This window comes from Octopus bimaculoides, chromosome 9 (assembly GCF_046866305.1).
Source record: "Octopus bimaculoides isolate indiv1 chromosome 9, ASM4686630v1, whole genome shotgun sequence".
Classification (NCBI taxonomy): domain Eukaryota; kingdom Metazoa; phylum Mollusca; class Cephalopoda; order Octopoda; family Octopodidae; genus Octopus; species Octopus bimaculoides.
Window position 1 is genome coordinate 82288395 of NC_142936.1, and position 26982 is coordinate 82315376.

General features: G+C 38.1%; 1 protein-coding gene across 6 annotated transcripts in view; it reads right to left on the reverse strand.

Annotated features, from left to right (window-relative positions):
• The window catches only part of LOC106867264 (uncharacterized), a 95166-nt gene that overhangs the window by 8536 nt on the left and 59648 nt on the right, over positions 1-26982 (reverse strand). For 4 of the 6 annotated variants that reach the window (XM_014912081.3, XM_014912083.3, XM_014912082.3 and 1 more), the window contains exons 2-3: positions 22282-22965; positions 18255-18287 (exon numbers count right to left, since the gene is read on the reverse strand). In XM_014912081.3, coding sequence (XP_014767567.1) covers positions 18255-18287; positions 22282-22907 — 659 coding nt within the window. In that variant the 5' untranslated portion in view covers positions 22908-22965. The remainder of the gene's footprint in view (positions 1-18254; positions 18288-22281; positions 22966-26982) is intronic. The other 2 variants (XM_014912085.3, XM_089357891.1) reach the window with 1 other exon arrangement.

The window sequence follows — 26982 nt, forward strand, 5'->3', positions numbered from 1 at the left end:
CAGACACGAGTACACTTGACGTAGTTCTCAGGGATATTCAGCGTGACACAGAGTGTGACAAGGCTGGCCCTTTGAAACACAGGTATAACAGAAACAGGAAGAAAGAGTGAGAGAAAGTTGTGGTGAAAGAGTACAGCAGGGTTCGCCACCATCCCCTGCCGGAGCCTCGTGGAGCTTTAGGTGTTTTCGCTCAATAAACACTCACAACGCCCGGTCTGGGAATCGAATCTGTGATCCTACAACCGCGAGTCTGCTGCCCTAACCACTGGGCCATTGTCCCTCCACTGATGTCAAATAAGTCAGCATTGAACTTCCAAATGAAAGGGGCTAAAATATTTGGACCAAAACATTTCATACCCCTTGAACACTGCCCTTCTCTTTTAATATGAAATGGAAAAAAATTTCTAAATGTAAGATTCAGTATTTTGTTATAGTGATTTCAAGTGGCAACAGAAGGATAATGGAAAAGACAAGAGAAAAATAGTGATAGATAAATAAATAAATAAATAAATAAATAGACAGGAGGGAAGGAGAGGGGTTCAATATAAGACAACAAACATTGAGATGAAATAAAGTAAACAAGTAGCTGAAAGTCCATTCCTGCTCAAATTTTGTCTGGAATCTTCATCTTAGTAGTGTTGAATGTTGTTGCTTATAATAGTTCAAAGAATCCTGTTTTTCTTGGCTTCAAAGAACTACAACCTTTTAAAGCAAAAATGAACATATTTTGTGGGGAGAAGAAAGAAAGAGGATGTACACACACACAATATGTATATACAGACAGAAAGTGTGAAACATTACAATTTAACTGAACATGATTGACACAAAGATTTTATGTGTGTGTTTGTGTGCATGTTTTTGTCCCCATCCTACCACTGGTATAGGTTTGATAGAAGTCACTAGCCCAAGGTGCCATGCAACGGGACTGAACTTGAAACCTTGTGGTTGGGAAGCAAGCTTAACAAACGCACACACAAGCATTGAACCAAATTCAATGACTGGCACCCGTGCCAGTGCAGCGCTAACAGCACCATCCGAGCGGGATCACTGCCAGAGCAGCGGTCTCACTTTGGTGCCGGTGGCACGTAAAAAGCACCATTTGAGCACGATCATTTCCAGCTTCACCTTACTGGCACTTGTGCCGGTGGCATGTGAACAAAACATTGGACTGACTCCTGTGCAGGTGGCTTATAAAAAACACCAGTTGAGCGTGGCCGTTGTCAGTACCGCTGGACTGGCCCTTATGCCGGTGACACATAAAAAGCACACGCTACACTCTGAGAGTGGTTGGCGTTAGGAAGGGCATCCAGCTGTAGAAACTCTGCCAGATCAGATTGGAGCCTGGTGTAGCCATCTGGTTTGCCAGTCCCCAGTCAAATCATCCAACCCATGCTAGCACGGAAAGCGAATGTTAAACGATGATGATGATGATGATGATGATGATGAACATTGATCAAACTAGAGCCATAGTAAAAACACACTTGTGCAATGTGCTCCACAGTGAGACCAAGCATAAACCCACATGGTTTCAAAGCAAATTAAGAAACCACACAGCTATGCCTTCCTCAATATGTATAATGGATTTACAGTCTTCTTGCAAAGGTTTGTAGAGACGGTACTGCAACAACAAAACAAAAAGTGGTATGTTTCACTTAATTCTCCTCTCACTCTTTCCCTCACTCCTCCCTGCCCTCTTTCTGTCTGTCTCTCTCTCTCTCATACACACAGAATACAAGCCCTCAATCACAGATGTCAAAATGAGAAAAGCTATTTTGTTGATAGGCCCCCTGGCGTGAAAAATATTAAATGAACTCCTACCCTACTTTAAAATAAATGAAGTAAAAGTTTCTTCAACAGGAAGTTGAAAATAATTGAGTAGTTCTTATATTTATCACTTGGAAAGTGGCAAGCTGGCAGAACCGTTACCACGCCGGGCAAAAAGTGGTGTCTCATGTGTCTTTACATTCTGAGTTCAAATTCCACTGAGGTCGACTTTGCCTTTCATCTTTTCAGGGTCTATAAATTAAGTACCAGTTGCATCAAATTAGCAGAATCATTAGCACACTGAGCTAAGCATTTTGCTCATCTTTACATTCTGAGTTCAAATTCAGTCGAGGTCAACTTTTGCCTTTCATCCTGTTGGGGAGCCAATAAACTAAGTACCAGTCAAGCACTGGGGTCAATATAATTGCTGAAATTACTGACCTTGTGCCAAAATTTGAAACTGGTATTTATCACATAGAAAATGAAAAAAAGAAAGGAAAAAAAAAACAGCCCATTAGAAAGAAACTGGTTTTTTATATAGCTGCAAGCATGGCTGAATGGTTAAGAAGCTCATATCCCATCCCATGTGGTATTGTGTTCAGTCCCACTGTGCGACACGTTGGGCAAGAGTCTTCTATTATAGCTCTAGTCCAACCAAAGCCTTGTGAGTGGATTTGTATGACAGAAACTGAAAGAAGCACATCTTCACATCACACGATGGTCATAAAAAAGCATTATCATCATACAGCTGATGTTGTCTGCTTCCTGTCTTCTATGAAATACATCTGGAAAACAGGTGAGGGTTGGCAACAGGAAGTGCATCCAGCCATAGAAAATTTGCCTTAACAAATTCCACCTGATCCAAGCAAGCATGGAAAAATGGACATTAAAATGAAGATGATGGCGGTGGTGATAATGATGATGATGATGATGATGATAACGAATGAAGGAGCTTCTATATTGCTACTTGATTGGTTAAAAATAGTAGTTAAACCACTCTCAAACTACACCCCATTATTTTAAAAATTTAGAGTCACAGCTGCAATACCTTTTTTGCTCACAATACTGTAATGTCCTGGTATGTAATATAGTAAGCTATGAAACTTTGATCAACTGATCTTATTCAAGTAATTGGAGGACAAAAACTACTTCTACTCGAGTGTTTAAAATTTAAACTCAACAAAGGAAATAACTCCAATAAGGCCAATTGACTTACATTTTTGGACGATTTGAGAATGGATCCGATCTTCAAAGCAAATTGCTGACAGCAACAGAGATGTTTTGGTTCTGCTGCTCAACCCTGAAACTAGTCTGTAGATGCCAGACAAGCAAGGGGAAGCAGCTGACCTCCCCTGTTCGAAGGTTATAATGGACACAGGTTCGTGTGTCACATAGCTAGCTAGAGGCGATGGCCTCTTCGAGCTAATCAATGGCAGCATTCGTCCTATTTTTCTGGACTGCCATGTTAGCTTGGCAATAACTATTAATATATATAAATATATATATATCCTTATGAAGGAGATGACAGAGGACTCAGATATGTGGTGCATTGCTGTACTCAAAAAGACCTGCTCGCCACAACAGAATTGGGACCCTAAAACCAAGGTGCCATGTAAAAAGCACAGGTGCTGGTGCCACGTAAAAGGTACTGGTGATGGTGCCACATAGAAAGCACCCAGTACACTCTGTATAGTGATTGGCATTAGGAAGGGCATCCAGCTGTAGAAACCAAGCCAAAACAGACAACAGAACCTGGTGGGGCCCCTGGTCTTGCAAATTCCTGTCAAGTTATCAAACCCATGCCAGCATGGAAAATGGATATTGAATGATGATGATTGATGAGTGATGAGTGATGATGATATTTCCTTAGCAAAGCATATTCTGTACAGCAAGTGATTCCAATAACATGGTTTTAAGTTTAGTCCCAATGCACGAAACTCTGGGCATGTATTTTGTATCATAGCCCTGGGTCAACCAAAGCCTTGTGAATGGATTTGGGAGAAGAAAACTGAAAGAAGCCAGTCATGTGTGTGCATCCCTCTCTCTCTCTCTCTCTCTCTCTCTACCACTGTCTAAACATCAGATGATGATTGTAAATGATCATCATTGTCATACAAGTAAGATTGCTTGCTTCTAGTCTTCCACGAAAACATACCCAGCTTCAGGAAAATATTACCTTGCTTGGAAACGGGCAATGGTTGGCAACAAGGACATTTGGCCATAGAAAAGCTATCAAAGCATCCGACAGGTGTCATCATGGAAAACAAATGTTAAACAATGACAGTGATGACGACAAAGTTGAAACATAAAAATATTTTGTTAGTGAATATGCCAATATAAGTTAAAGCAAATTATTGCTTTTATTGCAATTTTTTACATAATGTTTTACATAGTCTGCATTCCCATTTTCTTTGATTCTTTTACTAACCTACTTCATTTTTGTATCACAGTATAGTAAATATGTACCACAAGAGTAACGCTTTGTAATAAAGAAACCAAATAAGCATGAACTAATTCTATGTAAGTTATATCAGTGTCAGTCACATAGTATAATACAAGTATTATTTTGCCTTTTACCCTAGGCTGCACTTAGTCAAAAACAATTTGCTATTTTGGTGCCTGTCTGCTCCCAAGCTTGCTAGAAATATCAAGGTTCAATAAAGACATCACAATTTCATGTGCACATAAGGTGTAGGTAGCCTGCGTGGTTAAAAAAGCTTGCTTCATGATCATATGGTTTCAGGTTCAGTTCCATTGTGTGGAACATTGGGTAAGCATTTTCTACTATAACTCCAGGTCAGTTGATGCTTTGTAAGTAAGTGAATTTGTAAGGTGGAATCTGTAGGGACGCCTATCATAGTGTGTGCGTGTGTATGTGTATGTATGTGTGTGTGTGTGTGTGTGTGTGTGTGTGTGTTTGTGTTTCACCACTACTTGACAACTGGTGCTGGTTTATCTATGTCCACCTAACATAGTAGTTTGGCAAAAGAAACTGAGAAAACAAGTACCAGACTTAAACATTAGAACTAGGGTCAATTTGTTTTGACTAAAACCTTCATGATGGTGTCCCAATATGGCCACAGTTCAATGGCTGATACACAGAGAGTCACAATGTAACTCCAAAATCACAGAAGTTCAGTTCGTGTTCCACCCTCAGTCCGCCACAACCAAGAATATAAGTAGTTTAATGCTAAAGGGTTAAATAGCTAGTTGAAGGGCTGGCTTTTCTGTTTCTTCAATTGTAGGCGCAGGTGTGGCAAGAAGCTTGCTTCCCAACCACGTGGTTCTGGGTCAAGTCCTATTGCTTGGCACCTTGGGTAAGTGTCTTCTACTATAGCCTTGGGCCAACCAAAGCCTTGTGAGTGCATTTGGTAGACAAAAACTAAAAGAAGTCGATTCTGTGTGTGTATGTGAGTGTGAGTTTGTCCACCACCACCACCACTTAACAATTGGTATTGGTGAGTTTACATCCCCATGACTTAGCAGTTCAGCCATAGAAACTGATAGAATAAGTACCAGGCTTGAAAAACAAAGTACTGGGGTCGATCCATTTGACTAAAAAGTCTTCAAGGCAATGCCCCAGCATGGCCACAGTCTAATGCCTCAAACAAATAAAAAATAAAAAGGTAAAAGCTAGTATGTCCAAAAACCCAATACAATTTACTGCTACCCTAATTAACATAAATGTGGACATTAGTCAAACAGGATATAAACAAAAAAAGAAAGAAGGAGTGTTTGTATGTGTTCAGTATTGTTATTGTATTGGTTGTTTCAGGTGGTGACAGGTCTAGCTATTGTATGTTTACTACATCAATATGTATGAGATAAATATCTTTATTTGAATAATGGTGTGTATATATATGTGTATATATACTTGTGGATGACAAAGATGGAGTAATGATACCAAGGAGAAGATTTGGAAGGCCCTGGTAGACTGCACAGTAGTAGCACAAATCTGCTGTGTGAGGTGAACAGTGAGGGTTACTTCTGAGTATATGAAATCCCCAGACACTGAGGATGGGAACCACTCATCATTGTACAAGAAGGGTTGATCATTTCCAGTCTTTCTTCCATGCGTAAGTACTGGTAGAACAGCATATATAGGATAAAATCCTTACAGTGCAGAAAAATCTGTGGTTGCTGACAAATTTTTCTGCTCTGTGAGGATTTTATCTTATATATACTGTTCTATCAGTACTTACGTGTGGAAAAATATCTTTCTACTCATTCTACACTACATTTCAGCACTTCAAAAACAAACTTATGTTTGTTTACATATGACATTATATATATATATATATATATATATATATATATATACATATATATATATATATATATATATACATATATATACATATATACATATATATATATACAAGGTTGAGGAGGGTATTGGATTTAACCAAACCCTGGAGGATACAGGTAATACCGAGTAAGTGCTGTATACCGATTAGTTTGCCTCAGTCGTTGTATGAACAGGATTGGGGATTATAAGTCGTGTATTAGCGTGTGTATATGTAAAAATATTAAAACAAAAGGATAAAGAGAGCAAAGGTAAGGTTGAAGAATTTTATGTATAGAGTCTTACAGCTGTTTCTGGGAAGATCCAGTACTTCCCTTCATCGGAGACAGAAAAAATAAAGTTATCTATTATTATATCCATAGGCGGATATTTTTAGTATGAAGTGGTAAAGAGTGTGATGTGCTGAAAAAAGAGAGAACAGTACTTGAAGAGTAGTTTCATTCCAGTGGTAAATATCCGTGTAGAAATTCGTGCAGATTAATCCTTGTGTGAATAATCCGGATTAAATTTCCGGATTATTCACACAAGGATTAATCTGCACGAATTTCTACACGGATATTTACCACTGGAATGAAACTACTCTTCAAGTACTGTTCTCTCTTTTTTCAGCACATCACACTCTTTACCACTTCATACTAAAAATATCCGCCTATGGATATAATAATAGATAACTTTATTTTTTCTGTCTCCGATGAAGGGAAGTACTGGATCTTCCAAGAAACAGCTGTAAGACTCTATCCATAAAATTCTTCAACCTTACCTTTGCTCTCTTTATCCTTTTGTTTCTATATATTTACACATATATATATATATATATATATATATATATATATATGTATATATATATATAGCAATAAGAAAATGGAGGGGACTATGTGGTACTCATCAACTTGCAGACATTGTATTATGTCAATTTACCTATTTATTTTTCAACAAAGAGGACAATAAAAACAATAAACAAACACATATGACATATTATGTTATATCAGTAATTAAAAATTAAAAAGGACATCTAGTGACCGAAGAAGGGACTATGTCATATTTAGCTATGAGAAAATATTACCATAATTGGAAACAAGTGAGGATTGATAACAGGAAAACATCCAGTCAGACAAATTCTGCCTCAGCAAAATCTGGCCCATGCAAACAGAGAAAAGTGGACGTTAAACGAGGATTGCAAACAAACACACAGACACATGTATCAACCTTTTACATGCTGGCATGGGTTGGATGGATCTCAGCATCACGCCATCTGTCTGACGCAGTTCTTAGTCATCTAGTATGCATACACAAAATAGAGAAAATCTGCCAATTTGAGTGAATGTGTGAGTGCAGGAAGTTAAATGAATCAACTTCAGTGTTTCACTTGTGGTTTTTCTTGTGGCTGCTTTTTTCTTTCTTTTTTTTTTTTTGTAACCATGGCAATATACAAACCCAAAATGTCGAGATAAAACTAAATATGAATGGCACGTCAATAGGCTTGCCAACTCATTCATTTATTTTTACGTCTTTTTCCATGCTAGCATGGATTAGATCAGGGGTTTTCAAACTGTGGTCCGCAAGGACAAGACAGGGGGTCCGTGGACAGCAAATACTTTTTATGGGCAATTTGATTTTGTATATGTTTTTTAATCAAAATCTTTAATCGAAATGTAAAAATATGTTATTTTAAGCAAATATTTATGTATAAATTTCATAAGCGTTTATAAGGTAAAGCCTGAAATATAAAGGGGTACGCAAGTCAAAAAGTTTGAAAACCCCTGGATTAGATGAATATATTATTGAGGCACTGTTTATAGCCAGATGCCTTTCCTGTCACTCAACCGTAACTACTTTTCAAATAAGGAACACCTTATTTAATATGTCTTCCAAGTAAGCAGATGATCTGTTGGCAAAGTGACAGCAACAATGCCCATAACTCACAACTTTCATAGAGCTGTGTATGTGCTTGTGTTTGCATATACCCTTGTCTAGATATCACATGACTTTTGTAAATAACAATAAAGGTTCAATACAACCCAGCCTGAAGAAACAGCTAAACACTTTAAGAATACCTTACCATCTTAGTGTGCTGCAAAAATCGTCTTTACTTACAAACTGCACACATACTGGTATAAAGTACTGTCTGTCTGAGGTCCATGTAGTGACATGACAGAGCGCAAAATCCCTGGTAAACACAATATCTTCGATATACATCACGATATTGGATACTGTGTGATGACTTCAATAATAATAATAATAATAATCTTTTCTATTATAAGCAAAAGGCCTGAAATATTAAAGAGGGGCCTAGTACTTGACTGGTACTTATTTTATTGATCCCCCAAAAGGAGGAGAACAACGATAATAATTTTGCGGGAAGAGACCCTGTGAGACCCCTGATAACAGATTGCTGTCCACTCTCACAGAATCAACCGGACCAAGTAAGACTGAGAACTCTGAGAAAAAAAAGAAAAAAAATGCTTTCAAATTTTGGCACAAGGCCAGCAATTTCAGAGAAGGGGGTAAGTCGAGTACATCAACCCCGGCACTCAACTGGTACTTTTGACCCTGAAAGTCGACTTTGGCGAAATTTGAACTCATAATGTAAAGGCAGATGAAATGCCACAAAGCATTTCGCCCAGCATGCTAACGGTTTTGCCAGCTCACTGCCTTCTTAATAATAAATACTAATAATAATAATAATAATCCTTTTTAGTGGAAGCACACGGCCTCAAATTTGGGGGGGGGGAGGAGATTGGTCGATTAGATCGACCCCCAGTATTCAACTGGTACTTAATTTATTGACCCCGAAAGGATGTAAGGTGAAGTCGACCTCAGCAGAATTTGAACTCAAAACATAGCAGCAGACAAAATACTGCTAAGCATTTCGCCCATCATGCTAACGATTCTGTCAGCTTGCCACTGACGACGATAATCCTTTCTTCTTTAGGCACAGGGCTTGAAATCTGGGGTGGGGGCTAGTTGATTACATCAACTCCAGTGGTCAGCTGGTACTTATTTTATCAACCCCGAAAAGGATGAATGGCAAAGTCAACCCTTGGCAGAATTTGAACTCAGAATGTACAGATGGACAAAATGCCACTAAACATTTGTCCATCATGCAAATGATTCCGCCAGCTCACCACCGTAATTATAATATTAAATAAGACACATTAAGGCGGCGAGCTGGCAGAAACGTTAGCACGCCGGGCGAAAGGCTTATCAGTATTTCGTCTGCTGTTACGTTCTGAGTTCAAATTCCGCCGAGGTCGACTTTGCCTTTCATCCTTTCGGGGTCGATTAAATAAGTACCAGTTACGCACTGGGGTCGATGTAATCGACCTACCCTCTTTGTCTGTCCCCTCTATGTTTAGCCCCCTGTGGGCAGTAAAGAAATAGGTATTTCGTCCATCTTTACATTCTGGGTTCAAACGCCACCAGGGTCGACTTTGCCTTTCATCCTTTCAGGGTCAATAAACCAACTACCAGTTACACACTGGGATCAATGTAATCGACTCATCCCCTCCCCAAAAATTTCAGGCCTTGTGCCAATAGTAGAAAGGATTAAATAAGACACATTGCAGTACAATGCAAACAACATTTTTCTTCATAAATAAATAAATAGAGAGAAAAGAAAAAAGAAAAATTTTCACTTGAAAATATGTTAAGTAAATTATCAACTTCTGGTCAAAGACATGACAAAGAAAACTAAAACTGGTTTTGAAGTTGTATTTTCTCACACACCCACTATCTAAAGCTAGATCTGTCTACACGTGATCCTAGAAAATGCCACAGTATTTTTGTTTTTCCTATGAAAAAAAATTAGAGGAAGGACAGAGAGAGGGTGATTACGAGTGTAACTCACAACCGAGTGAGTCATTCAATTTAGAATTTGAAGTGATTACAGAGAACACAGTGGAACAAGATGGCACCTATGTAATATGAGAGACTGTGACCTGGTTTTGATACTAGGTCTATATTTATATTTTTGAGAGTTAGGGTAGTACTCATGACCTTTTTGGGGGCCTCAAAGACTGGTGGGAATGAGGAAGGATAAAGCTATATGCAAACTTGAAACCTGATCAAAATGCTTGTCACAAAACGGATTCTGCTAAAGGCAACCAAGAGCCTGGTGTTGGTGGTGTTGGATATTGTTTAAGAGCAGGTATGGCTATGTGGTAATGAAACTTGCTTCCTGACCACATCATTTCAGGTTCAGTCCCACTGTGTGGCATCCTGGGCAAGGTTTTTTTGTTTTTTTGTTTTTTTTTTGTTTTTTTTACTATAGTTTCAGGCCAACCAAAATCTTGGATTCGGTAGACAGAAACTGAAAAGAAGAGTGTGAGTGACAAGGGAGTGTCTACACAACTTGGACAGAATAAACACCAGAAAGTACTTTTGTTTGAATATACCAGTTTACAGGTTTTATAGCTAAAGTGTATATCTTTCACCAATACACATACATAACAGGTGTGGCTGTGTGGTAAGAAGTTTGTTTCCCAACCACATGGTACCAGGTTCACTCCCACTGCATGGCAACTTGGACAAGTGCCTTCAACTACCGCCTTGGGCCGACATGGTTTAGACCGACACATCAACCCCAGTGCACATTTTCAGAGCCTGGCACTTACTGTATCAGACTCTGATGCTGAACTACTAAGTTACAGAGATGTAATCAAACCAACACCAGTTATCAAATGGTGTTGGAGATGAAACAAACCCAAGAACACACATAACAAGCTACCACACAGTTTCCATCTACAAATTCATTCACAAGGTATTAGTTGGACCAGGGCTACAAAAGAAGACACTTATCCAAGTGTTACACAGTGGGACAACTCAAAACCACTTTATTGCAAAACGAGCTTCTTAATTACAAAGCTATGTTTTCACAGTATATTGTTAACACTTATTGTTTTCCAAGTAACTCAGAATATAATCCTGTTTGCCAATGTAAGAATTTCTCTTGTGACAACTATGCAGCAAAGTTTGTTCATATAGAACATGCATGTCTAAGTGGGAATAAATATTATGAATTGGTTTTAATATTACCTCCAACACTAATGTATATTTTTTAACAAGCTAACTGGCTAATCACAACACCAGTGCCTGTTTTGGTAGGGTCAATCTATACATTGCTGGCAGGGAGATGATTCACTGCTGTCTCTAGCACTGAGTGTCCATCACTGATAAGACCAAACAAGGTTGAAATCACATGATCTGATGGTCTTAGTACTGGATGTAGTAGGGATTTATCTCCCTGCTAGTAATATAAACAAGAGTGCATTTTGCACAAAAAAAAAAAAAAAAAAAAAAAAGCCAATGTGAGAGTTTCTCATGATAAATACCGTAGTATAATTTGTTCTAAGAGAACATCTACATTTAAGTAGGGATAAATATTACCTCTTAGTAGTAATACTGCCTCTGTTGCTAAGGTATATTCATTCAACATTACCAAAAATAAAAATTAAAAAAGCATACACAAGTTCAAGACTATTTCACTCAATCTAGCTCTCTTGCTAAATCCCATTATCTTCAAACATCATCCTTTCTTTAGATAATAATGGTATTTAAATGATAGCAAAATAACTGAAGATGTTTTATTAGATAACATTCGAAATTTTGTGTATGTGTGATAGTACCACAGAAGTTTTTAAGGGTTTTACACACACACACACACACACATACACATATATATATATATATATATATAAACACATTTAGTAGAAACTTTTAAGTGGTGCCTTCTTATGTATGTGTGTGTGTGTGAGTGTGGTATGGTGTTGAGGGTGCTTGCACACATATAAGTATAAATTATTTCATAACTATAGATGCAGTGCAACACAAATATGTGTAATAATGGCGGTTGAAGACAACACAGTATTTTGTGTTCCAACACAACATCCACTTTTAAGTGGGGATTAATATTACTTTTGGTATTAATACTGCTTCTGTTGCTATCAATCATCTAACACTGGTTTGTTAAACAGTTTGAAACTACTAAATTTAGTTCTTTCTAATTTTGGCATAAGGCTAACTATTCTGATGGGTGGGGCCAATCAGTTGCACCAGCCTCCAGTACTTGACTTGTACTTTTATTTTATCAACCCTGAAAGGATGAAAGGCAAAGTTAACCTCAGCACAATTTGAGCTCTGAAAGTAAAAGAGCCAGAGGAATTGCAGCTGAGCATCTTCTCCGATGCTAACGATTCTGTCAGCTTGCTACCTTGAAACTACTAAAAATAATGCTTCCATATAACAGATTTCTACCTCATTTAAGAAAGAAAGAAAGAAAGAAAGAAAGAAAGAGAGAGAGAGAGAGAGAGAGAGAGAGAGAAAGAGAGAGAGAGAGAGAGAGAGAGAGAGAGAGAGAGAGAGACAGAGAGAGAGAGAGAGAGAGAGAGATAGTGTGACTGAGATGTGAGGAGTCTTTTTGAGGTGGCAAAGTGTAATTTCTGCAAAGTGCATTCAACATTCCAATGAGCTGTTCCCGTTGTAGATATAGATCAGTTGAAATCAGTACAGTGAATTTCAATGTTTTCTATCTGTGAGTTTCTTTTATTTTGTTTTGTGTTTCTCCTTTCCTTTGTAATGCAATGCCTCATGGTGAGTGAGGGATTAGGGTATAGACTCTCAAAGGATAATAGCATTAATATAAGATTACCAGTCTTACTAGACACAATCAGCACCACCAACACTACCATGCCATCTTTTAGAAAGAAACATGTGAAAGTTATTGGAGTAAAGTCAGAAGAGATTAGAGGTTACTATGACTGTGTTTGTACTACTGACTTTAAACTATTTCTTCTTCTATCATACCAAGACAGTGGTGAAAATGAGAGCAGAAGATATCTGAGTATACATACAACATTATTACCTTACTTGTATATTTCCAGTCTCCACCTCCATCATCACCAGCATCATCATTTAATGTCCATGTTACCTGTTTCATGCTGGCATGGGTTGGATGGTTTGACAGGATTCAATGGGCCCAAGGACTGCATTATGTTTCAGTGTCTGCTTTGGCATGGTTTCTATGGCTGGATGCCCTTCATAATGCCAACCACATAACAGCAGGTACTGGGGGGGAGGGGGCTTTTTTGTACCACCAGCACCGTGTTGGCACTCTGTCGGTTACGACGACGAGGGTTCCATTTGATCCGATCAACGGAACGGCCTGCTTGTGAAATTAACGTGCAAGTGGCTGAGCACTCCACAGACACGTGTACCCTTAATGTAGTTCTCGGGGATATTCAGTGTGACAAGGCTGACCCCTTGAATTACAGGCACAACAGAAACAGGAAGTAAGAGTGAGAGAAAGTTGTGGTGAAAGAGTACAGCAGGGTTCGCCACCATCCCCTGTCAGAGCCTCGTGGAGCTTTAGGTGTTTTCGCTCAATAAACACTCACAACGCCCGGTCTGGAAATCGAAACCGTGGTCCTATGACCGCGAGTCCACTGCCCTAACCACTGGGCCATTGCGCCTCCACTCCACCAGCACTATTAAGGTTACAATGCAGCTCACAAGACTTTGACCAGAGTGGTGTGGTGATGGTGGTGGTGGGCAACTTTATGGTAGAAGAATAATTAGAGAGAGGGAAAGTATAAGAGAAAAGGATTGAAGCACAACAGGTCTTTTACTGTAGAAGAGCTACGTGACTACAAACATTTAACCAAAGAAGGTGGGGGGGATGACTGGGTGGAACTGGAAAAGCAATATAAGTGGTGATGTAGAATCAGAAGTTTGTTTCTCAACCACATGGTTTGGGGTTCAGTCCCACTGCATGGCACCTTGGGTAAGAGTCTTCTATTATAGCCTCAGTCCGACCAGAGCTTTGAGAATGGATTTCGAAGATAGAAACAGAAAAAAGTCCATCATATTTTTGTATATGGTATGTTTGTGTGTCTATGCATGCACGCGCGCCACACAGTGGGACTGAACCCAAGAGCATATGTTTGGAAAACAAGCTTCTTAACCATGATGCCATGCCTGTGTATTACACACAAACAGTTACACATAATTCTGTGACAAATATATCAGATTCTATACACTTCAACACAAGTCCTTTCATGTCTTTGGTACCACTGCTTTCGTATACTTGACTACTGTGCAAACAGGGATATTTATTAGTAATCCTCTACCTCAAGTTTCTACAGATTACATATGCCAGTTCACTTTACTAGTCACCAAAGATATGATCTCTTCTCTTCTGATCTTTTTCTGAATGCCCTTAACCTAACCTAACCACAAACATAAATCCTAGGTGCAGCTTTAGCATAAACTTACTTCCCGGAGTTCATTTTCATTATTCATCACCACCACCACCACCACCACCGTCCCAGTTGCTAACATTCCAAACACTACCACCTTAGGAACAGGAAGGAGATAGATAGGAATAATGGTAAAATCTTGAGAGCAGATGCTTATTTACTCCCCCAGGCTAGCACTGTCTAACAGAGATTATTTTCATTCAAACTTTACTGTTATTTATATACCTAATTCACACGTACACCACAAAGAAAAAACAGAAAATTTTCCATTATGTAACAAAAACAATTTAGATGTCTACAATATTCCAAATGTTTCTTAAAAAAATTTACTGGTTTTTCGTAGACTAAAATCCATGCAATAAATTACTGTTCCAAAATACCTATAATTCGTCCATATTGCCAGATGGTAACATTCTATCATGTATTCTCTTAATGATATTTCTCTCGTATGTCATCACATAATCAACATGATTAATTATCTAGCTACAGTTACAATATATAGTTATAAAATGTGTGTTGGCAGGTAATGATGCAGAGAAAGTGATGAAATAAAGCATTTCTGAAAGAATATTCAAGAGAAATCAACAAGGGAGAACTGAAATAAATCACTGGATCTGGATGGGATTTGAACTCGAAATGTAAAAGGGCATATGGCGTAGTGGTTAAGAGCATGGTCTACTAACTCCAAGATTCCGAGTTCGATTTGATTCCAGGCAGTGACCTGAATAATAATAATAACAACAACAACAACAACAACAACAACAACAACAACAACAACAACAACAACAACAACAACAACAACAACAACAACATTGAAAAAATACCTTAGGAATGAGAACCCAGGTTCGAAATTTCCCCAAGACACCTGATGAAGGCTGGAGGGTATATCAGCTGAAACGCTGTGTTAACAACAAACAAGATGAGGACAAATATCCGTCAAGTGTAAAAAATGTAAATAAAGTAAATAATGTACATAATTCCTCATCTCTTAAATATAGAACTATCTGTTGTTGTTGTCACTCCGTCGCTTACGACATCGAGGGTTCCAGTTGATCCGATCAACGGAACAGCCAACTCGTGAAATTAACGTGCAAGTGGCTGAGCACTCCACAGACACGTGTACCCTTAACATAGTTCTCGAGGACATTCAGCGTGACACAGTGTGACAAGGCTAGCCCTTTGGATTACAGGCACAACAGAAACAGGAAGTAAGAGTGAGAGAAAGTTGTGGTGAAAGAGTACAGCAGGGTTCGCTACCATCCCTTGCCGGAGCCTTGTGGAGCTTTAGGTGTTTTCGCTCAATAAACACTCACAACGCCCGGTCTGGGAATTGAAACTGCGATCCTATGACCGCGAGTCCTCTGCCCTAACCACTGGGCCATTGCGCCTCCATAGAACTATATAAATATAAATAAAACAAAAACAATAACAAAGTGATGTAAAAAGAGAAAGGTAAGAAAAAGATAAAAAGAGGTTATTAGAAGGCAATATTTAAATGGAGGACACAAATTTAGGCACAGACATGGTACTCACAACAAATAAGAAAGACAATAGAAAATTGTTAAAAAATACAAAAGTTTGGTAGTCAAATAGTGATGCAGGTTATGGGGTGGTTTTGTTTTTTTTGTTTAGCACATTAAAAAATATTATTTATTAAAAATATGAAACACAGAAAAACACAAAGCAAAAATAAACAATTATTATAAATTGTTATCCTCATCAACATCATCATTATTACTACTATCATCCTCATTATTATTATTATTATTATTATTATTATTATCATCATCAAGGTGTCAAGCAGGCAGAACTGTTGTTGCATCAGACAAAATGCTTAGTAGCAGTTCTTTCGACATAACGTTCTGAGTTCTAATGTTGCTGAGGTCAGCTTTGCCTTTCATCTTTTCAAGGTTGATAAACCCCATTAAACACTAGGGATCAATGTAATCAACTAGCCCCTACCCAAAAATTTTAGGCCTTGTGCCTATAATAGAAAGGATTATTACTATTACCATCCTCATTATTATTATTATTATGAAGGCAGCGAGCTGGCAGAATTGTTAGCACACCGGACAAAATGCTTAATGGTATTTTGCCTGTCACTGCGTTCTGAGTTCAAATTCTGCTGAGGTCGACTTTGCCTTTCATCCTTTCAGGGTCGATTAAATAAGTACCAGTTGAGTACTGGGGTTGATGTAATTGACTATCACCCCCAGCATCCCAAATTTCAGGCCTTGTGCCTAAAACGGAAAGGATTATTATTATTATCATTATTTTATTATCGTCATCATTATTAAGGTGACAAGCTGGCAGATCTGTTACAGTGCCAGACAAAATGCTTAGCAGTATTTCTTTTGACTCTACATTCCGAGTTCAAATGCTGCTGAGGTCAACTTTGCCTTTTCATTTTATTCTGCAGCTGAGAGGGAAAAGGATACCAGTGGGTATTTAGTCGTGTACCACTGTCAATTTTACCTAACTGCCCCCACCCTTGCCACAACCTTGTCCAATAATTTAGGGATTTGATACCAATGTATAATTTTCACTGCTATAACTACATCAATTACAGGAAGTAGATTACACTGTATGGCATCCAGTCTGGAGGAGTATGTAGAGGAGGTTTAAAGAAGGTAGAAGAGGAAGAGAAAGTAGAGGAGGAAGCGGAGAGGAGGAAGAAGAGAAAGTAGAGGAAAAGACAGAGGAAGAGGCGGAGAGAAGGAAGAGAAGGCAAAGGAGGATGAGAAGATAGAGGAAGGGAGGAGGAAGAGAAGGCAGAGGAGGAAAAGAAAGTGGAGGAGGAGGAAATATGATAGGGCACCACCACCACAAATTCCTGTGTCTGTGTTCCTTTAAATGCCAGACCTGTGACAAAGACATCGTCTAAATACAGATCTGTCATATAAAAGACTAGTTCATGTGGATGTTAACATGGATTTTATATGAAAAAGCACAGCTTCTTACTAGCTTTGTTCTTATAAAGAGAGAGAGAGAGAGAGAGAGAGAGAAGCTGCAATAGATATATTGTCATTCAAGCTAATTTTTAGAAGCCATGAAACAAACTAAAACCACCAATATCAGTCAAAGCAAATTAATGAAAGCTTCAGAAAAGATTACAACAGAGTTCTAAATATTTTTATTTTGAAGATTGTCTTTTGCTTTTCCTAGAAACTTTCTAAAATTTTTATTGTACTGAATGATATGTAAGACAACTTCCTTTTCTTACTTCTTAAGATGCCATTTTTGTCCATGGAAAGATTTCAGCTCAACCCTATAAGCTAATAAATGAAATGAGGGAGCATCTATGTGGTCACCCAATTTGCAAGAAATAGAAGGCAAATCTCTCTCAAATGACACCTTAAAGAAAGGAGATAGCATAGTCCTAGAGATCACTAAAAACTTTGATTTTTGGTTTGTATATCTGAAATCAACATTGGCTGGTCACAACTGGAACAAATTTGATCATAGCTCTAAACAGGAACCAAACAATGATGTGTTGAAATGATTAAAACAATACATACCACCCACCCACTTACCACTCACTCATTACAATGGCTTCTGGCATAATTTATATGTAATACTAACACTTAAAATTATTTCCATTCCTATCTGTACTTATACCAAATTTGATGAAATGCTATACTCAGGAGTCAAAATACTTGGGAAAGTCCTGACACACAAAATCCTGTGCATAAATTAATTCACATAAAAACAAGCAACTTGCACACAGCAAAGAGAAATTCAAACACGAAGAGCACAAACGTACTATACAAGCAAATCAGCGTGTGAACTGGAGGGTAAACATGGATAGGGGAAAAGCTAACAGCTTTGTTTAAGCAGGTGAATACAGCAGTGTATGGCACATATTGACATAAGGTATTGTGAAATAACTCAACATCAAGGAAGGCATTTTTGAGAATCTGTTTCTGGCTTACCTTAGCCCTTTACGATGACGATTCCATCGATAGCTACAAACAAAGTATTTTGTCAGGCACATGAAAAGCATCAATGATATAACGACTACATTTTCAATATAAAATACCTTTGACTACATAACCCTTTGAATTCATAATTTAATTAGTCTTATTTCAAAAGCTCATATTTGTTAACCATTTTCAACAACCTTGAAATTTATTTAACCTAAGAAAACAATAAATATTTTGAGGATCAGTTGAAAAAAGATAGTGCTAACTGCCAGTCAATCATAAAGTCTAGGTGGACTTGCATTAGAGCTTTTGTTGTTTGTAACCAACTACCATCATTGTATTATAAAAACATCCTGCACAGTTTTATGGTTATGAAGTTTGCTTCACAACTACATGGTTTTGAAGTTCAGTCCCACTGTGTAACACCTTTGGAAAGTGTCTTCTATTATATCTTGAACTAACTAATGACTTATGAGTGTGATAGCAAGACAAAAACTGCAAGGAAGCTCTGTGTGTGTGTGTGAGTATATATAACAAAGAATGAAGATGCATTATCAATAATTTATTTAGCTTACATATGTTTCAAACAGCTTAGCATAATGCAACCTTTTCACATTGCAGTTTGCAGGTTTAGTCAGTCCTTCATTTGATCAATGAATTAGCTACAACTACAGAGCTACTAACTACTAAACTATTCTCCTCAAGGCTAACATAATTTATACAAACACACACACACATGCATGCATGTGTGTGAGAGTGTATGTGTGAACATGAATGTCAATTCTATATGTTGTCATTATTACCATCTGAGCAAAAGGCAAAGGTATTTACTTTCTCCTTTCACAAACATTCCATTGTTCAATGGAGACAGGAAGACCAGGGGAATGCAAAAATTTCCTTACTTGAAAAACAAGTTAGAATCAGCAACAAAAGGAGCATCAGGTCATACAAAATCTCTTTCAACCACTTTTATGGGTGGGATTACAAAGTAGCTCTCTCTTTTGACTTGTTCAGCAACAATTCTCTACATAGCACAGAAATTATAGATAAAACGCTTTGCAGTATTTATTCAGAGTTCAAACCCTGCCAGAGTCAACTTTCATTCCTCCAGAGTTGAGGGGTTGCGCAGGTGCAGAAGTGGCTGTGCGGTAAGTAGTTGCTTACCAGCCACATGGTTCTGGGTTCATTCCCACTGCGTGGCATCTTGGGCAAGTGTCTTCTACTATAGCCTTGGGTCGACCAAAGCCTCGTGAGTGGATTTGGTAGACGGAAAACTGAAGGAAGCCCGTCGTATATATGTGTGTGTGTGTGTGTGTGTGTGTGTGTGTGTGTGTGTGTGTGTGTGTGTGTGTGTGTGTGTGTGTGTGTGTGTATGTTTCTGTGTCTGTTCCCCCAGCATCGCTTGACAACCGATGCTGATGTGTTTACGTCTCCGTAACTTAGCGGTTCGGCAAAAGAGACCAATAGAATAAGTCCTGGGGGTCGATTTGCTCGACTAAAGGTGGTGCTCCAGCATGGCCACAGTCAAATGACTGAAACAAGTGAAAGAGTAAAAGAGAGAGAGAGTCTGGTATTGGGTTTAATGGTATCAGCCTCCAAACTTCAAAACTGCTGGCCTTGCACCTAAATAAAGGACCACCTCTACCATCACCTTCATCATCATTATCATTATTCTTATTATTATTATTCCATCTTTGCATTCTGAATTCAAATTCTGCTGAGGTAGGATTTGCCTTTCATCCTTTTGGAGTCAATGAAATAAGCACCACCTGGGTACAGAAGTCGATATAATCAACTAGTGCCCTACCCAACCAAAATTTCAGGCCTTGTGCCTATAGTAGAAAGGATTATTATTATTATTTTCCTTTTTGTTCTCCTGGGTTATCTATGTCATGTCTCAGTTCCTTCTCACAGCTTAGAGAAGCAACACTTTTTCTCAACATGTGCTGTTCAAAATATTGCTGCCAACTGTGAACTTTGCTAGGTCTTCGTACTTCTCGACTTCCTTGCTCTATCTTTATTATTATTATTATCGCTATCATCATCATCATCTATTTTAACATGGTTTAAGATCTTAATCAAATATATAGTACCTGATACCTTGGTTGCTTGTAGTGGAGTCCATGCTAATGCTATTGTAAGCACTTTGGACCAGGTCTTTGGACTGAGGATATTTTCATTCCCCCCCCCCTCTACAAGCCCTGTAAAGAGTCACAGGCAGTTTCTTTCTTCCTGACTAACCAAAAAAAAAAAAATCATACAACTTCAGACAGAGAGTACCATTTGCAGGATGTTGGCAGTTCCAAGAAGTGCTGATTTATGTAAAGATACAATGTTGGATGTTATATTTAGCTCATTGATACAGGATTGTTGACTTGTTAGGAATGGAGCCAAGGGCATCAATTGCTACTGGCATTAATCTAGTCGGTGTGTTTCACATTCTTGAAATTTCCAACCGATATTCCGAATAATTAACAATTTTCTTATGCTCTTTGCCAGCCATGTTGTGGGTCACCTGGAATGGCAACATCTTATAAAGTAACATTTTCATGCCTCTTCTCAACCTAAACAATATCCAGTCAATAAACTACTGCTTTATCTGTATGGCTACAAAATTCCCATAAAATTTCTGCACCTATATACACACCAACACAACCACACATGTCTATGTGTAGGTGCGTGTGTACACACATATGTTGAGCTTGTTTTAAGTTTCATTTTAAGTATTTGTTTATTGTTGCATGGTACCTATTTATTACAATCAAGTCTTAAAAGTTTATTATGTTTATAATGCTTTTTTTTATTATTATAACTCTGAGATTTTCTAAAGTTTGATAGAATAGTTTGATATCAACCTACTTTCTGTTTTAATCATGTATTTCAGTAAAAAAATAGAAGTCAGTACTGAGATTGAGGGGTACAATTTGGTCCCAGTTGAATGGTCCCAGTTTGAATGTATGTTGGGATAGGCAGAAATATTTATGCTTCTAGCTTGGGTTCCAACCTCTCACACCACACCACTCAACCCAGATCAAATTACAGCCCTCAATCTTGCCATCAACTTCTACTTTTAACCATTATAAACAGATGGCAAACTTCCAGATTTGCGAGTGGAATTAGAGGATAGAAACTGTACAGAAACCTGTCGTGTTGTGAGTGAGTTCACATGTCATTTCCTTTTCTTTATTCAAGACCTTCTAGGTTAAAAGCAGTGATGTCATGTTTTCATTCTCACTGAACAGTATGTCCAGAAGCTGTGTGCTTTCAAAGTTTAGAGGAATAAAAGTAAGAGTTGGCAACAGGAAGAGCATCTGGCTGTAAAATACAACCTCAAATGAATATCCATCCAACCCATTCCAGTACACAAAGAAAAGAGAGAACGGTCCATTTTAGGATAAAATTATATTGTATTTTAGTGAAGGCACATGGCTTAGTAGTTAGGGTGTTTGACTCACAACTGTAAGGTCTTGAGTTTGGTCCCTGGTGGCACAATGTGTCCTTGAGTAAAATGCTTCATTTCACATTGCACCAGTACACTCAGCCAGCAAAAATCAGTTTTACCTATATTTCAAAGGACCAGTCATGTCATGTTCTGTATTATGCTGGATCTCCCTTGGAACTATATTATCGGTACATGTGTCAGTGGAGTGCTCAGCCACTTGCACATTAATTTCACAAGCAGGCTAGGCTATTCCATTGATCAAATCAACTAGCATACTCATCGTTGTAACCAATGGGGTGCAAGATGAAAGTTAGTCAAGTATATTTTATTTGACGATATACAAAAGTGCACTTTTTCTTCTTTTTTTTTTTTCAAAAATAAGGTCTCAAAAAAATACCACCCCAAGTTCTATATGCAAAGTTGCTTTAAACATTACATGTTTTAATGCAGTAAAAACTTCTTTTTCTGAATATGCACTGCTGAAGTAAGGGTGCATCTTATATGCCTGCATGTCTTTTATGCTATCAGCTACTGTAGATAGATACAATAGTGCAGATCTAAACACAAATTACAAAATAACAGAATGGTACTTACGAGGCATTCTTGGACTCTTGGTGAAGACGGCTATATTTTACATTGGCAACTGGCTTTTCACCTTCCATACGTAACAAAGGTCCCATCTCTGCACCAAGACTTTTCTTGGCATTTTCAAGAGCCCCTTGACCCAATCGCTGTGCGACAGGAGGATTTGGAATATTTTCATTGTTGCCATAGTTGTGGAACAAAATATCCACAGTGCCATGGTTTCGGTCAGCATAATGTTGAGCATCTTCGCCTTTCAGCTTTGGTATGGGACGATCAATGATATCTAACTCTCCATATTTATCCATTAGGTTACGCATAGCTTCACCTTTGTTGCTTTCAGCTGTACGAAAACTTTCACTTTGATTAACTACTGGAGGCTGGTTTTCAGAACTGCTCAATCCACCACCCATTACTTCAGCCATGCATCCTTTATTAAGGTCATAATTGCGTTTAGCTTCTGCTGTTCGGAGACGTACGCCACCTCTAGGAGAAGCATCACCATTCTGTGTGTTGCTGGTACCAAATAAATTTCCAGTTCCATCACGGACTCTTAAAGCGTATGCTTGGGCTTCAGCACTGCGACGAGGATGATTTTTTGATTTCAGTTTATATTCAGTTCCATTCATTGCAGACATGTTGCTTTGTGGTCATTCAAAATATATTTAACAGCAGTAGAAAATGGAGATCAAAATTCTGGAAATGGAAACAAATAAAGAGATAATTAAAATGACATTTTGAAAGAAAAAAGAAAAAAAACTATAATAGACAATTTGGTGACAAAAGGATTAACAGCTTGGTTGCATGCTTCAGATCCGGTTCAAGCCCACAGTCTCTGATCAATGGCTTTGTGGATCAAATTTGAGAGAAACTATACAAAGCCTAGGCATGTGTATGTGTGTGTGTGTGTGTGTGTGTGTGTAACACACACATAGAAATAGATTTACAGACAAATATCTGCTGGGGATTAATGAAATAAATAATTGTCAAATACTACAATCAATATAATAGACAAGCTCTACCTTATGCCAATGATCAAAATTCCAGTTATCAGTATCAGCACACATAAATAAAGATAAGTCTAAATAAGAAGGCAATACACTTGATCCTAAAAAGGACTTCTGAGGCTGACAGGAGGGAATAAGGTACCCTCATACTAGAGACCTGACCTGAATGCTTGCAACAGCATGGCTAAGGTACCAGGTGGGAATATTAAACAGAATGATCATAGTGGGATTTGAACTCAGAAAGCAGAGCTGCAACAAATATTGCAAGGCATCCAGTCCAATATTCTTACACTTCTGATGCACTGTCCTGGATTGGTACTCTTTTTTTATCCACAGAGAAAAAAAAAAATGAAAGGCAAAGTTTGACCTGAACAGGAATTGAACTCGGACCGAATACCACAAAGCATGCATTCTATCTGATGCTCTTAACAGTCCTGCTAGCTTGCCCTAAGGAATGGAAATGTGCATCAGTGCAGTTCATGGTCAATTTAAATTGCTGCAGGTTCGCACTTGTGGGAGTAGCAGAACTAGATTACAAAAGGATACATTTCTAGAGAAGTAATGATGGACAAAATGGTCACTACATTCTTGGAAAATTTAGGCAGCACGTGGGATAAGAGGAAGTTGGGTGCAGAGAGTGACCAAGAGTTATACATTGACAGGATTTTATTATTGCTGATGGAGTTTATTTGTTAGTTCAGCCCCTAACCTGTCCTTTTAAAACAGCATTATGAACAAATGAGTGGAGGCACAATGGCCCAGTGGTTAGGGCAGCGGACTCACGGTCATAGGATCGCGGTTTCGATTCCCAGACCGGGTGTTGTGAGTGTTTATTGAGCGAAAACACCTAAAGCTCCACGAGGCTCCGGCAGGGGATGGTGGCGAACCCTGCTGTACTCTTTCACCACAACTTTCTCTCACTCTTTCTTCCTGTTTCTGTTGTGCCTGTAATTCAAAGGGTCAGCCTTGTTACACTGTGTCACACTGAATATCTCCGAGAACTACGTTAATTTCACGAGCAGGCTGTTCTGTTGATCGGATCAACTGGAACCCTCAACGTCGTAAGCGACGGAGTGCCAACAACAACATGATCAAATGAATTCCAAATATGACCAATGTATCATATTTTCAGACCGAACTTCCCTTTTATCTGATGTGCCCTTCTATTTTTTCAAACAGATGTTTTGAGGGAAATTTGGTTGCTATTTCTAAGAAGTTGAGTCATTGTGTAGAAATTCCAATTTTTGGCTTTGTAGGCTTTTATCTAAATGGAAATGGTAAAAGTGGATTCTGTCATGATCTTTAGAAAGATACTAGTGAGAAAGAGGGAGAGAGTCAGACAAACTCTCAACATGAACAATGTACAATTTGGGTGGGAGAAACAGTTCAGCCATGATTTTATTGAAAGAATTACTCAAACTAGTTGACTTGAAATTCAATGAGTGTGTGTGTTTGTGTGCATGTTGTGGGAGGGTCGTTATGGCAATAACACATGCACTGGTCCAATAACACATGCACTGGTCCAATATCACTTCTTTATTGTTAGTCAACTGGTTAAATATCTAAGCAACTAACTAATCAATCATTTGCTTAATGTGATAATTGAATGATCAGTTGGTTGTTAGTTAGTCAAAGTTCTTTCGTCGCTAGTCACGACCTTCTCAGTGACTTCCTTCTCTCTGCGAAGTCAAAGTAATATATATATATATATCATCTGTATTTTTTAATGCAACAAAAAAGTATATTGTTACTAGTGGGTGGCATCTGCAAAAGATTTAATTTTTAAAGATCCTACACCTCTCTAACCGCCCAAAACAATTCTTAAAAAATAAATATGCTAACATTCCACATAGAGGAATTATGGTTAATGTAGATAAAGCAAGGAGCAGAAAGAAGAGACCCCAAATTGTGCGCAAGTAAAATATATATATATATATATACAAAAGTACACGTAACATAACAAGCATTTCTTTACGATATCAGCACAACTACAGCTGACTCAGTTTGTAAAAAGGTTATCTTATATATCAACACCAGAAAATCATGTAACATAAAGGACAACAACAACAAAATTTGATAACACAGAGCTTATATCTAATTTCAAAGACTTTGTAGTTTTCTTTTCCAGCGTTTATCGTGAGTTAGAATTCAGAAGACAAATTAAAAACATTCACATTTTAAGAAATGTTAAAGGCAGGTCTGTGGGGTTGATACACAAAAGTCTTCAACTCTAGTTCCATCTCTGCAACTTTTGACTCGACAGCTCTGTTCAAAGAGTTACCTACAGCAATGACAATATCTCATGAGATGAACAAGAAGCATAGAGTGTAGTTAACCAGTTTCAGACAGAAGTCTTCAATCGGTGTTGTTGTAGTTGCTGGTGTTCAGCTTTACATATGCCTTGACAAAGTAAATTTATTATCTGAGGCATTCCATTCACAAGTGTCTAACATCTCCTTTCCTTATTTAAAACCTTTTCAATACCAATCTGCCTCAGACTACCCCTTGTCCCATGAATACCTGTTTTTAAATTATCTAAATTAAAAGCATCCATTAAAAGTTCAAGTTTATTTATGTTCAAATACCAGCTTAATAATGACGAAGTTATTTCACTAAATTCTTCATTATTTTAAAAAATAAACTGAAACAAAGGCAAAGCATTTCAACAAAAATATGGTTGGTTATCTGGTTTCCATGGCATACAAGTGACCGAGGGTTTCAAGGGAGAGGACAAGTCAAATTCATCAATCCCACACTTGAGTGGTACTTTGTTTAATTGACCACCCAAAGGGATGAAAGTAAAAGTTGACCTCGGTGAGATTTGAACTCAGAATGTAAAGAGGTGGAAGAAATGCCACTAAGCATTCAATGTGTTAAACAACTCTGCCAGTTCACCACTTTTAAAAATGTTTGGTCTTCTTCAAATCGGCATAAAAAATGCATATGTCTATTGGATTGGCAAAATAGCTAGGGTGTGGGACAAAATGCCTTGTGGTAGACTCCAGCCATGCCGGAGCACCATCTTCAAGAATTTTAGTCAAATGAATCAGTCCCGGTACTTATCTTTTAAGCCTGATACCTATTCTATCAGTATCCTTTATAGAACCACTAAGTTACAGGAGTATAAACACATTAATACCAGTCATCAAGAAGTGGGACACACACACACACACAATCGGCTCCTTTCTGTTTCTAATTCACTCACCCAGGGTACCATGCAGTGGGAGTGAACCTGGAACCATGTGGTTGATGAGCAAATGTCTTACCACAAAGCCATGCCAGCACCTCTAAATACATTGCAAGTGAAGTCTCTTCCCCTGACAGCATTGATGTGACCCCAAATCCTCTGATGGAGAGGAATATATGAGACAGACTTAACTTTTCATTAATCTGAAGTTTAATTAAACCAACAGCTTACTACAATGGGTGTTGAGTAAATGAACTGTAAGCCACCACCTCCCCCTTACAAATAATAGTGTTGTACTCCACACTGGAAAGCTATGTCAATCAATATAACCCATATTGCAATAACAGTTCAGACTGATAGCAAAATAAATATCTATAAGCAAAATAATAATAATAGTAATAATAATAATAAAACAAAATATTTAAGACAACAACAACGGCAAATATAATGCTTGTTAGTCATAGTCCAATCTCTGCCTCTCCCCTCTTTCTTCTTGCTTTCCTTCTGTTAAGCATTTGG